General features: G+C 38.9%; 2 protein-coding genes across 2 annotated transcripts in view; one reads left to right on the top strand and one right to left on the bottom strand.

The window, feature by feature from the left end:
- Positions 1-2,330: 2,330 nt before the first annotated feature.
- Positions 2,331-8,287, bottom strand: apex1 (APEX nuclease (multifunctional DNA repair enzyme) 1). Its single transcript, XM_020929054.2, has 5 exons — positions 8,183-8,287; positions 6,823-6,931; positions 6,451-6,614; positions 5,531-5,723; positions 2,331-4,590 (listed from the first exon to the last, which is right to left on the bottom strand). The coding sequence occupies exons 2-5, from the start codon at positions 6,866-6,868 to the stop codon at positions 4,076-4,078; spliced, it is 918 nt and encodes a 305-aa protein (XP_020784713.1). The 5' UTR covers positions 6,869-6,931; positions 8,183-8,287; the 3' UTR covers positions 2,331-4,075.
- A 188-nt stretch (positions 8,288-8,475) lies between these two features.
- osgep (O-sialoglycoprotein endopeptidase) overlaps positions 8,476-12,024 on the top strand; it is a 10,898-nt gene continuing 7,349 nt past the window's right edge. Inside the window, exons 1-3 of the mRNA XM_055153325.1 lie at positions 8,476-8,582; positions 10,342-10,462; positions 10,827-10,946. Of these exons, the coding sequence (XP_055009300.1) occupies positions 10,348-10,462; positions 10,827-10,946 (235 nt within the window). The 5' untranslated portion in view covers positions 8,476-8,582; positions 10,342-10,347. The remainder of the gene's footprint in view (positions 8,583-10,341; positions 10,463-10,826; positions 10,947-12,024) is intronic.

Genomic DNA, 12,024 nt, shown 5'->3' with positions numbered 1-12,024 from the left:
TAGTAAAAGTCAAATAATATAAAGTAAAGTAAAGCAAAATATTCTACAACTTGGTCATAAATGAGTCAGATACAATACTATAAACTAAAAAGTATAAATTCAGAAGTCTTAATTTCAGCGTAATTTCAAATGTTGAAATATTAGGAGATAATTATTCATAGTGACTGTCTCATAAAAGTGATAAGTTCCTCCTCTTGGGTGCGGATCCTGACCCAACATTAACAATATTAACAGACCTCAAACGCACCGATATGACGTAAAACCAAGTCAGGCTCTGAATACGTCACATTTAAACATTTTCTGAGCAAGATAGTATTTTTGTGTTTACATTGAGCGGAAGAGGGGAAAAAGAAACAGGTTCAAGCTACGTTTTAAAATCAGACCTTTTCAAAAATACGCTAACAATACATTATATTTGAAAAAAGATGGAATGAACACTTTTATAGGACAAAATAATAACGAAAGGTGTTGTCTGAATTGTGTGTGACTTGAACTTAGAATGGACGAAGTATGCGAAGGAACATAATAAAAATATATAAATAACATTAACAAAACAAATGATGTCTTATCTTTCTTCATAATTCAGGATAACTACTTTTGAGCTTCTTTCTCACTTGAATTCTTACAAAAACATCAATCATAATTTGCAGTTGGGATCCCAGGTTTTTCCACATATTTTACTTGTCATGGCCTGTTTACAGACAAATAAAAAAGAGATGGAGTGATAATCTCAACCCAGATTAAAGACCTTTACAGGAGTCATCAACAGGAGAAGCTCACAGTGTTAACTTCTCTCCAATTTATGTCTCTCTTTTTTAATTTTAATCTTCATGATTATTTATGTTTTGATTTGTTTTTATTATGATTTTAATGTATTTCTTATTCTGTAAAGCACTTTGAATTACTTTGTGTACGAATTGTGCTATACAAATAAACTTGCCTTGCCTTAACTAGCGCTATCTTAGATGAGCTAAGCTTTGAAGAGAAAAATGTCAACCTGTATTTCCGCATTTAACCTAGACCCAAGACGTGCATCTAACACCCTCACGCTCTCCTATGGGTCACACTGACCCGAAGAAAGATTTTTTTTTTCCCTTCCCGCGCTCTTGGGTTTATGTGGGGACTGGGCAAATAGGCCACTTAGAAAACACACCAGACTGACAGTTTAGAGAAAGAAAGAGAGAGTGAGATACTTTATTGGTCCCGAGGGAAATTCAAGTTTTGCTCAGCGGCTTTTGTGTCTTAGTCAAAGGTCTCAATGCAGTTCAACAGAATCATGGATAACTACTGGAATATGTTTATTTTTAACAATATCAAACTTCATTGGATAAAACACGTTTGTTATTTATTTTGGACAATCAATATGACTCCCGCACGCTGTCTCAGTCTTGCTTTTCTTTTCTGGTTTTATCTCAGGAAGGGAGGGAAGGTCTGAGGAAGACCAGAGGGACAGTGTGTAGTAAACTTCTTGAAAATCTTTTAAAGGATTCAGAAGATACAGAAAATGAGGGATTGCGGTCAGGTGAAGTGGTGTCTGAAAACAGCACCAAAACATTCCGGTCCACAGCCAAAAGTGTGGCATGGACGGCAGTATGCATGGGCGTAGTGGATCTGTGTGCCTTTGTGGCGGGTTGTGGGGTTGGTTTTCAGCCTTCCACGAGTTCCTGTAGACCACCCTGTTACCAGTAGTCAAGGAGATATGTTCGGCTTTGCACCAAATGTCGAACTTCATCTTTTTTAAAATCAAAATGGAATAAAACACCTCCCTAACAAGAGCTTGAGTGATACTTGAATTCTTAATACGAAGTACTATTTGGTCCCTGGCACCTGACTGGTTGGGTACGTCTCCGTTTGTGCTGAGCTGGCTCCGATGTTCGTTGTGCCGTGGTTGGAGGATTGACGTCCCGCTCCTCCAAACCCCTTTCTGATCCGCCAACGCCTTGTCCAATAAAAGTCCTGTGCGCCTGTTCCTGTCTACATCTTCAAAGCTCAGTTCAGTTCAGTTTAAGAGAAGAACTCGACTTAAATATGCAGGATTTGTGTGTTAACATGTGTGAAAGAAACACTTGAGGGAACATTATAATAATATATAATATCACAAAATAGTGTCATAGTGGCCGTTTAAAAGGTTAATTGTTTTAGATGGAGATGTATTAATTAAATAAATCTACAGTAATTGATAGAATTATGAGACAAAACTTATCAAAATCCAGTCTTTATTTTTTTTTCTACAGAGAAAACATAAACTTTGAAACAGGATAGATAGCACCTTTGGGTAACACTGATATGAAAATGCACAGAACAGTAGTATACAGACCAAATGGACCATTGAAAGCTTACACATTTTTTACGTTTTAGTGTTGGGAAAGTTACATCATTTACAGACAAAATATTCAGAATGTTAATAAAAGTTTTACATGGATCTAGGTTCAATGCGTTTTAAAAAGTTAAGCAAAAATGTATTCATACTCTTGCTGCTTATGCGCAGTTGAAGGATTGTGTAACTTTTTGGTTGGCCGTTTCTATGGATACGTCATTGCTCTGCCTGGAATGTTCCACAGTGTGACATTAAACAGCTCTAATTTACATTTATTCACTAACAGATGGTTTTATAGCTCAAAATTACCTTGAAAAACAGAGATTCTGACTGTGAGCGGGGTTTCCTCTCCACAGATCTGACCTGTAACTTGGTCTGGTTTGGTTTCCATGAAGATGTTTAATGCCATATTGTGAAACATTCCAGACAAAGCAAAAACATTTCCCTTCAGAAAATCATTTGACCAGAAAATCTACGCAATGTACCTTTAAGCTGAGAAATGTATGCCCAAAAAGAGACCAAAATCCAATTCTAAACGTGCAAATAAGTAACAAAAACGAAAGCAAGACAGTCAAAAATACTGTGTAACTGTATATTTAGAAAGTAACTATGACACAGTAAAAAATAAAACTGCAAATACCTAGAACGGTGCTTTGTTTTACAGTAAGTATAAACAGTGGCTAGTACTATTCCATTCTTTTGTGTTTCTAGACTTTTGTTGGTTAAATGATGTCCATAAAGTTACTCTACATGTTTTGGTCCTGCTTTAAAAGTTGCACTATGTAACTTTTCTGAACTATCTCCACGGAGACAGCAGATGACAGCAACAGGCCAATTTACAGAGGAGAGCACACTTCAGAGTCCTGCACTTGGGCAGGTTTTAACATTCTGGAATTTTACAGGCGGGTCAGGACTAAGTCGGGACTAAGTCGGGACTAAGTCGGGACTAAGTCGGGACTAAGTCGGGACTACATTAGGACTACATTAGGACTACATCAGGTCTAAGCCAGGTCTAAGCCAGGTCTAAGCCAGGTCTAAGCCAGGTCTAAGCCAGGTCTAAGCCAGGTCTAAGCCAGGACTAATCTTGGATTTAAGAGAGGGAGAACCCTGAGCCAGATGTCCGCAAAGTGCGATTGGGCGACAGCTACGTTTACCTCCCTGGGACGCGGAGATTGTCACCGGCCCTTCGTCTGCGGTCACCTAGCAGTCTACGTGGGCGCACCTCTGGGCCCATCCCGACAGTGAGTCTTGTTTGGGTCCTGTTTGGGTCCTGTCTTGTTTGAGTCTTGTTTGAGTCTTGTTTGAGTCTTGTTTGAGTCTTGTTTGAGTCTTGTTTGAGTCCTGTTTGAGTCTTTAGTCCTGTTTGAGTCTTTAGTCCTGTTTGAGTCTTTAGTCTTGTTTGAGTCTTTAGTCTTTAGTCCTGTTTTTAGCTATAAGAATCTGTAACTGGATAAGTGCAAGAAAGTTTAATGCCCTAGTGTGGAAATTTACAGCCAGTAATATCTCCATGGAGACAAGATGGCAATGGACCTTCTGCCAGAAAAGTTACATATTTAAAAAGTAGAGTTTGACCTTTCCTAGTTTAGTCATGATTTAGTCCAGAGTTGTTGTTTTTTTGTGATTCTGTTTACACACAACAGATTAACAAATTTAACTATGCCTCCAATTCAGCTAAACTAGAGTAAGCATCATTTTGAGCTCAACTTTTTGAAATGACAAGACCCAGAAAACTACCTAAGACTGGCTGAAGCTGTTAACCTAAATGGCCAAATGCAAAGTAATGGGGCAGTGATCACTTCCCATAGCCTTGGTTCGTATCTTGCTGTCACACAGATTCGGCATCAACGCAGACGACAACACGAAATAATCCAGCCTCCATCCAACATTTTTACCCCTAGCATTCATCATATAGGTCCAAAATGTGTACGCGTACTGCTGTTCTGGGTACAACTCCCGAAAACTATCAACAAACCCAGCTGCTAACAACTGACTGAACCCTTCTCTCTCCTCTGGCGTGAAACCTGCATTTTTCTTATTTCCTTTGGGGTTTTTTATGTCGATTTCTTGGTGAGCGACGTTGAGATCGCCGCACAGAATCAGTGGCTTTTGCTTGTCCAGGTCGCTGAGGTAAGCCTTGAAATCCTCGTCCCAGGTTTTGCGGTAATCGAGACGGACCAGTCCCTTTCCGGCGTTTGGGACGTAGGCGGTGACCAGGTAGTACTCTGGGAATTCTGCAGTGATGACCCGCCCCTCTTTGTCGTGCTCTTCTTTGCCTGGATAAATGGTTTGTTTCGTTTAGTTTACACACTACTATGGTTATTCAAAGTATCAAAATCAGACACTAATTGACACTAAAACCAATATCAAAACTAGACATTTATTTGAGCAAGTATCGATACTAAAAGATGAGTTTTACAAATAATAATAAAACAGTTTTGATTTGCATTTAAACTAGAAGTGCAGTGCTCTGATCTTTTGAACACTTAAGAGTCTCAGAGCGAGTGGTTTTACTGTCAACAAGAAACAGCTGTCACGATCGCACTCACAACTTTAGCCTGTGGTCTGCAAACAAATCCCGCTGCAGTGTTTGTGATCAGAGATTTAAAATCTCACAAGACTCTCCTCGTGTCTGTGCTGTGTGCTTTTTGTTTCATGTTTAAAAAACATTTGAGACTAAAAATATTCTGTAGTGTGTGGTGGCCTTTAGTTCAAATGTCTTCACGTCATCACTTGATAGTGATAAGTCTCTTCTATAGCCACAGTTGACCTGGGGCTGACTGATGTGAGACGTGGCTGCCATTCTGTAAACATGGCTATGGCGAGGTAGAAGTGAAGTGGAAATAGCTATAGCGATGCACCCACAACCTTCAACCTTGATGTAAGTGGTTGCATTAATATACTTTTCTGATAATTTGACAGATTTGAAATGTCTCTTGAAAATCAACAATTAGGACATATATTATTTCTTTTGAATGAGGGGGAAAAGTCTTCGAAATGTTGCATCTAATGAGAAGCAGAAGTACTTTTTAATAATTTAGTATTAGTTGTTCGTAATTCTATGTTTTTTAATTGTTAATCGTTATAGCAACAGCCATAATTTTCCATTACTCCGGTCCCATGAATAGTGCCACAGTTGATTACTCCATTAATGAGAAACACTAGAAATATACATGCACGTACACACTGACACACAGACACATACACGTCACTCACCAATGCCGTATGTGACTTTGATCGGCTCTTTCTTGCAGAGCATGGCCACTCCGCTGTAGCCTGTGTTCTCCTCTGACGTGGCCCAGTATTTGTGTGGATACTCCTCCATCTCCGTGATGTCTTTAGGCAGGTCCTTCTGTGCACATTTAGTCTCCTGAAGGCACAGGATGTCTGGGGACTCCTCACGCACCCACTGGAAGAGAAAGGTTCAGAACATCTTTATTACCACTGTTTGGAACTGCAGTAACACAGAAAACAGTAACAGCAAATATAATAAAGATGAACATAAAGAACAAAAAACTTAGGCGATTAGAAAAAGGGAAAAGTGGGAATCTGGTTCTCTTGGCCAATAGATTATTTATTATACATTATTTACAATATGACCTCCTTGTCAAAGTCTTATCTCATCAGATCTCAGAAGTTAAGCAGGGATGGGTCTGGTTAGTACTTGGATGGGAGACCACAGGGAATACCAGGTGCCACAGTGAGATGCTAGTGGCACAGCTACTGTTGTGTCCTTAGGCAAGACACTCCCTTTACCCACATTGCCTAGTATGAATGTGGTGTGTGAGGGTTGGTGCTGCAGATTGGCAGCCTCATGTCCATAAGTTGGCCCAGGGCAGCTGTAGAAAGGCCCTTTTACATTGAAATGACTGCTAAAGGTCAAAATCTCAATGGAGAATAAATCAATTTTTGATAAATCTGTGACGATACTATTTAAAATATATAGATTTATAAATAAAGAAAAAAATTCCCCAAAATGTATGCCAGCCCTATTAAAGTAGCAGTGTGTGTGCAAATCTGCCCAATCTCCCTGAAAATAAAGTTCAATGGTCCTGCTCTATACAATAATACATGTTACAGCCATATATAACAATAGTAAAATATATTTTCATCTAAACCCCCAGTGTGTAACTCACATCAAGCCCCTTCTTCTTGACCCAAGCACGAAGCCCGTCCACGTTCCAGGAGGTGATCTTCAGGTTGGCGTCTTTCCCGTCTTGGCTGCTCAGTTTGTCTGGAGGATCGTCATACAGGATCGGGGCTTCGGGCTCCTTCGCCGGCTTCGCTTTCTTTGCTGAACCTGGAAAAAAAAAAAAAAAAAAAAGCATGTTTATTTTACTTCACAGCGGTGACTGACTCTGTCCATTCAAAGTAATATTGTATCCCAAATTATTAACTTAGTCATTATTAACTTATTCAGTAATCAGACTGGTTTATAGTATTTTGATTAAAATATAATTCAATAATGTTTTGTGTTTTAACGTATTGTTTTTGAGTGTGTGTAATACCGTTCTCTCCCTCAGCTGCTCCATCTTCTTTCTTGCTTCTCTTCATGTTTGAACCGGCTCTGACTCCAAACAGACGCACACCACGCACACACAACACACACACAAGACGCTGCAGAGAAGAAGAAAGAAACTTAAGACATATTTAGGACATTTTATGTTTACTTTTTTGATTCTGAAACTGCTCTATCCAAATAAATAACATACTACTGAATACAAATTACACTAGACAGCAGGCACAGATTCTAGAGTCATGTTGTTTTAATGTACAGTAATGTCTAGAGTGACCAGAATTTTGGGTACATCCCCAGTTTTTCAGTGGTTGGTAATAATAAAACTGTAAAATGAGTGCATAATTTAGAACAATTGTTATGCAGAGACCATTCATGACAAACACGTGAGCCAGTATAGTCACATTTTCATTGTGTTTTGGTCATTTTTAAGCAGACTTTTTGCATTTTACCTAAACAAATGCAATTTGTACCTCTCTTTATTGTTGGGTGGTTGTAAATTGGTCAAAAATAGGGACACCTGGGACATTTCTTGTATAAAACTGGGACAAATCACTGTTTTTTAAATATAAATCTGCCAGGGGACCCAGGGCTCAGAACTGGGACTGTCCCAGGTAAATAGGGACTTCTGGTCATGTCTCAATGCCACCTGAACAACTATGGGGATTCCACAGACAAGACTTTCAGTTTAAATCATAAATTGTAAAGATATATGAATACAATTGGCATTTGATTTGAAAATTTCTTCAATTATAATTAAAAATGACTTAAACCCACAAAAACACTCATATGACAGTACTGGCTGAACAATTAGTTGAGAGAACAAGGATGTGATCTAGAATTGTAATTAGCAATAAACAAACAATGACATTTTTACGTTCTTATCAGTAAACTCATAAGAATTATAATAAGAAAACAACTTTATTTGTATTCATTTTCTATCCATAACATAAGGCACATGCTGTACTGAACCTCCGCTTACTTTAAAAAAAGAAAAACAAATATCCCACCACATAATTAGTCTGTTTCATCTTTTTAATCACAATTATTTGACTTGCACATCCCTCTGCAAACTACACAGCTCAAGCGAATCTAACTTTTGTTTTGCAGGCTGGGCACGATGTTATGAGAACAAAAGTGTAAGTAAACGCCATGCTAACGCTAGCCCTGCTTCTCTGACAAAGACCAAAGCAGCAGCATGGGCCTGTTGTGTGCAGAGAATGAATGAACCGTGAAACTAAAGCTCCAAAAACGCTGCATCTAACAATCGATCAATGCAAAACCGCGTTAGTTAAATTAGCTCGGGGTCAGCCATGCGTTTGAAGGTAAATACATGCAAATAGAGATCTTACGTGCACTTTTGCAACAGGATGGGCAGACAGGACAAGTGATTTCCTCTCTGATCACTCCCCCTAAACACAAAACCAAACGCAGAATGGTCAACCCACGTGTTTGCATTGCTTAATTAGCGCCTATCGCAAAATTTAATATAAAACTAGCTCAAATTATATTGAAATCTAATATGTAGAACTAGATTAAAGATTGTTATAATTCACACTGATAAGGTTAAATAATGGGTGTGTTAAAATCGCTTTTTAAAATAGTTTGGTGTTATTTTACGTCAGGCGAAATCACTCGAAGCCTATTTTGGGGTCCTCCAAAGGGGCTTCGTTAGCATGTTGTTAGCAGAGAGTTAGCAGAAAATTCAAGTTTAATTTGTTTTCAAGATAAACCGGTCACTTCTTATGAAATGTGAGCTAACGTGTTGAAAGAATGATTTATGTTTTGTCTGTGTGTTAACTGGTGCGCTGAAAATATACAATTGTGTTGTAGAAATTGCATTAATCGCGTAACTCGTCACGTTTCAATGGACGTACAAACGAGTCACTAGAACAGTCTGATCTTCAATGCATAATGTGTTAAAGTTAAGATTAAATAATTCATAAAGGGTGGTAAATGTATTGCAAATAAAAAAAATAGAAAATTGGCTTTAAAAAGTTAAACATTTTAACAGCACTAAAAAGGTACACTACGTAACTTTTTAGGTTGGGTGTTGCTTGTTTCTATGGAGACGTCATTGCTCTGTCTGGAATGTTCCACAGTATGACTTTAAACACTCTGTCTTGTATGTATTAAGTTACAGGTGGATTTATAGCTCAAAAATACCTAGAAAAACAAGATTCTGACTGTGAGCTGCGTCGCCTCTCCACAGATCTGACCTGTAACTTGGTCTGGTTTGATTAGTGTGTGCAGTTTTTCAAAATCAAAAACCGGGACACTCCCAGTTTGCGATGGTTGGTAATAATTAAATTGTGAAACAAGTGTGTAGTTAATGAAAATTGTAATGGACTCGGTCCATTCATGACTAACATGTGAGTCAGTCTAGTCACATTTTCTTTGTGTTTTTGTAATTTTTAAGCAGCTTTTCTGTATTTTAACTGAACAAATGTACCCTATTTTCCGCACTAATAATCTTCCAACCCCATCAAAAAACGACCGCGCCCCACAGTCCAGAGCGCCCCATACACGAATCCACTCGGGTGTCCCAGCACGACTTCAGTAAACTACAACGCTGCACCACCCGCAGAACACGCAAACACGCACGGAGTAGACAGCGACCGTGCAGCGAAAAACAACCACAGACACACTCATCACTCCACGCCGACGAGGAACGGAACGGAGGAACGAACCGAAAAAGCGAGCACAATGTGCCACTTCTAGACACAACTGAACAACTGAGTCACTGCGAACACGCCGACAATCCAGCGGTCCCAGACAGCACCCTCCCTACACGCCACAACTGAACAAAGCCCAGAGTCACCGTGAACGCCACAAGCAAAGTCCCACTGACCCATCCAACTGTTGTGTTTCATTTAAAGTCCAGTGCGGTTTATTTGTGAAAAAAAGTTTGAAAATAGACCATTTAATGACAGAGCGACTTATAATCCAGAGCGCCCTTTAGTGCGGAAAATACGGTATTTCTTTACTGTTGGCAAGTATCAAATTGGTCAAAAATAGGGACAACTGAGACATTTCTTGTATAAAACTGGGACAAATCACTGTTTTTGGATAAATCTGCTGGGACAGGGGACACAGGGCTTAAAACTGGGACTGTCCCAGGTAAATAGGGATGTCTGGTCACCCTCGGTTTGGTCTCCATGAAGATATTTTTTTATTCCAGATAAAGCAATAACATCTCCATGGATTCACCCTCCACCAGAAAAGTTTCCCAATGCACCTTTAAAATGTACATGAACACAATAATCCTTGTTGGAATTTTTTTCTGTACTGAAATGGGCTGATATTCTCTTTTTTATTTTAACTATTAATTTATGTTAATTTGTGATTTTGCTTTGCTGTAATATATATTAATTCAAACTGAACTGAAATTAGACAAGGCAGTAAAGAATCAGCTTACTGTACATCATTATTGCTTAATGTTTCTGTTTTTTCCTCCAGTTGACTAAAACAGAAATGTATTTATCTGCCATATACTTGTATCTCTTTCCAGTTTGCCATGACGATAGTGATTGGGTTTGAGGGCAGTGCCAATAAGATCGGAGTGGGCATTATCCGAGATGGAGAGGTGCTTTCGAACCCAAGAAGGACCTACATCACCCCTCCTGGACAAGGCATGTACACTTTATTTTTAAAATTTTTATGTTTTTTAGGTTGTCGAACAGTATTATTTATTAGAGGTGTGGAAATATTCTGGATATATTCCTGTTTAGAATAAATGGTGTATGGGGAGTATAGTGTTGAATTAAAACTATGAAAATAACCTCAGAAATAGACATAAATGTATAGTGTAATTTTCCAAACAAGTATAAAGTGATTTTTCTGTACTTCTGGGGTTAATTTTTTATTCTCTGTTCACATTTAATACTATATTTTAACCTAATTTAAGATGAAATGTTAAAATATTGTCTGAATATTGTTATCAGAATTATGCAAAAAAAAAATATTACCTCTAATTATTTGGTTTCTTTTCTTCAGGTTTTATGCCCAGTGACACGGCCAGACACCACCGCGCCGTCATCCTCACTGTTTTAAAAGAGGCTCTGGATGAAGCTGGACTCAAGCCTCAAGACATCGACTGTGTGGCCTATACTAAAGGTAACACGTTCGTTTATAAACACTGTGTAAGCTAATGTTGTAAAATGAAGTGTTGTAGCCCAAGAGGTGGAAGAAGAGACATGAGGCTGGAGTTCTAACACAGGAGAAATTTATTTACATCAGTAAATCTTCTGTTACAGTTATTTGTCAAAATGAACCATCACTGTCTTTTTGTGCCAAATATCCTAGGACATGGAAGATTGTGTTTCAAATGTTACAATTCCAAGCCCCCACATAGCCTCACCTCTTCCTGTGTGTGGGTGGTGTAGTCAGTAGGGGGCGCTGTCTCTGCCCTGTGTAAGACTGGTCCCCCCTAGAGCTGATGCTGAGGTTGTCACAGTAACAGAGGATGCTTCACGCTGACTCCGGCTCCTCTGACTCAACTGTCTTTGTCTGCCGTGAAATCTGTTCAATCAACAGCCAAGTGCAACCAGATAACAAGCACTTGAAACTGTTAAAAACAACAAAATAATGGAATCTAATCTATATATAATAGAATCTATATCAGAACAAGTATAAGACAACACTGAAATATTAAATAAACTCACATTACTTTGTGTTATTTTGTGTACTATACTTCGTAACACGAATATGGCGAGTGTCAGCAAATGTCCCGCCTGTTCCGCTGCCAAGAGCCAATCATGTGCTGAACTGTATGAACGGTGTTCCAGTCATGTTGCAGCTTTGTTCTCCGATGTTCTTCTTGTGCCGTTAGTGAAGTACTGCGCATGTGCAGTGCCAAAATAACACGTAATAAAAGTGTCTTCTAAAGCTTTGTTTTTATGCAGAAAAATCATTGTGAGTCCAACCATATGGTTTTCATGGCCGTTTAGCCAGGGCCTGGTCTTATATTATTTGATATTATTTCCCCCATGTGCACTGAATTTGCAAAAAAAAAACCCACACACACCAGAGGCTCCGTCGCCCCTCGCTCACCCTTCTCATCTTTTTCCGTTTTCATGCCTGGACACAGTGTTGTACATTCCAGTCTAGAGCAGACCAGTTTGGTTATGCCTCTGTTGTAGGGAGTATTATACCTAACATACCATACCATAACAAGGTTTGAACTGGCAGACTT

Source organism: Boleophthalmus pectinirostris, unplaced genomic scaffold (genome assembly GCF_026225935.1).
Source record: "Boleophthalmus pectinirostris isolate CB_2022bp ecotype Guang Dong unplaced genomic scaffold, ASM2622593v1 HiC_scaffold_18, whole genome shotgun sequence".
NCBI lineage: Eukaryota > Metazoa > Chordata > Actinopteri > Gobiiformes > Gobiidae > Boleophthalmus > Boleophthalmus pectinirostris.
The sequence above is the reverse complement of the archived record's forward strand: the minus strand, read 5'-3'. Positions and strand labels throughout refer to the sequence as shown.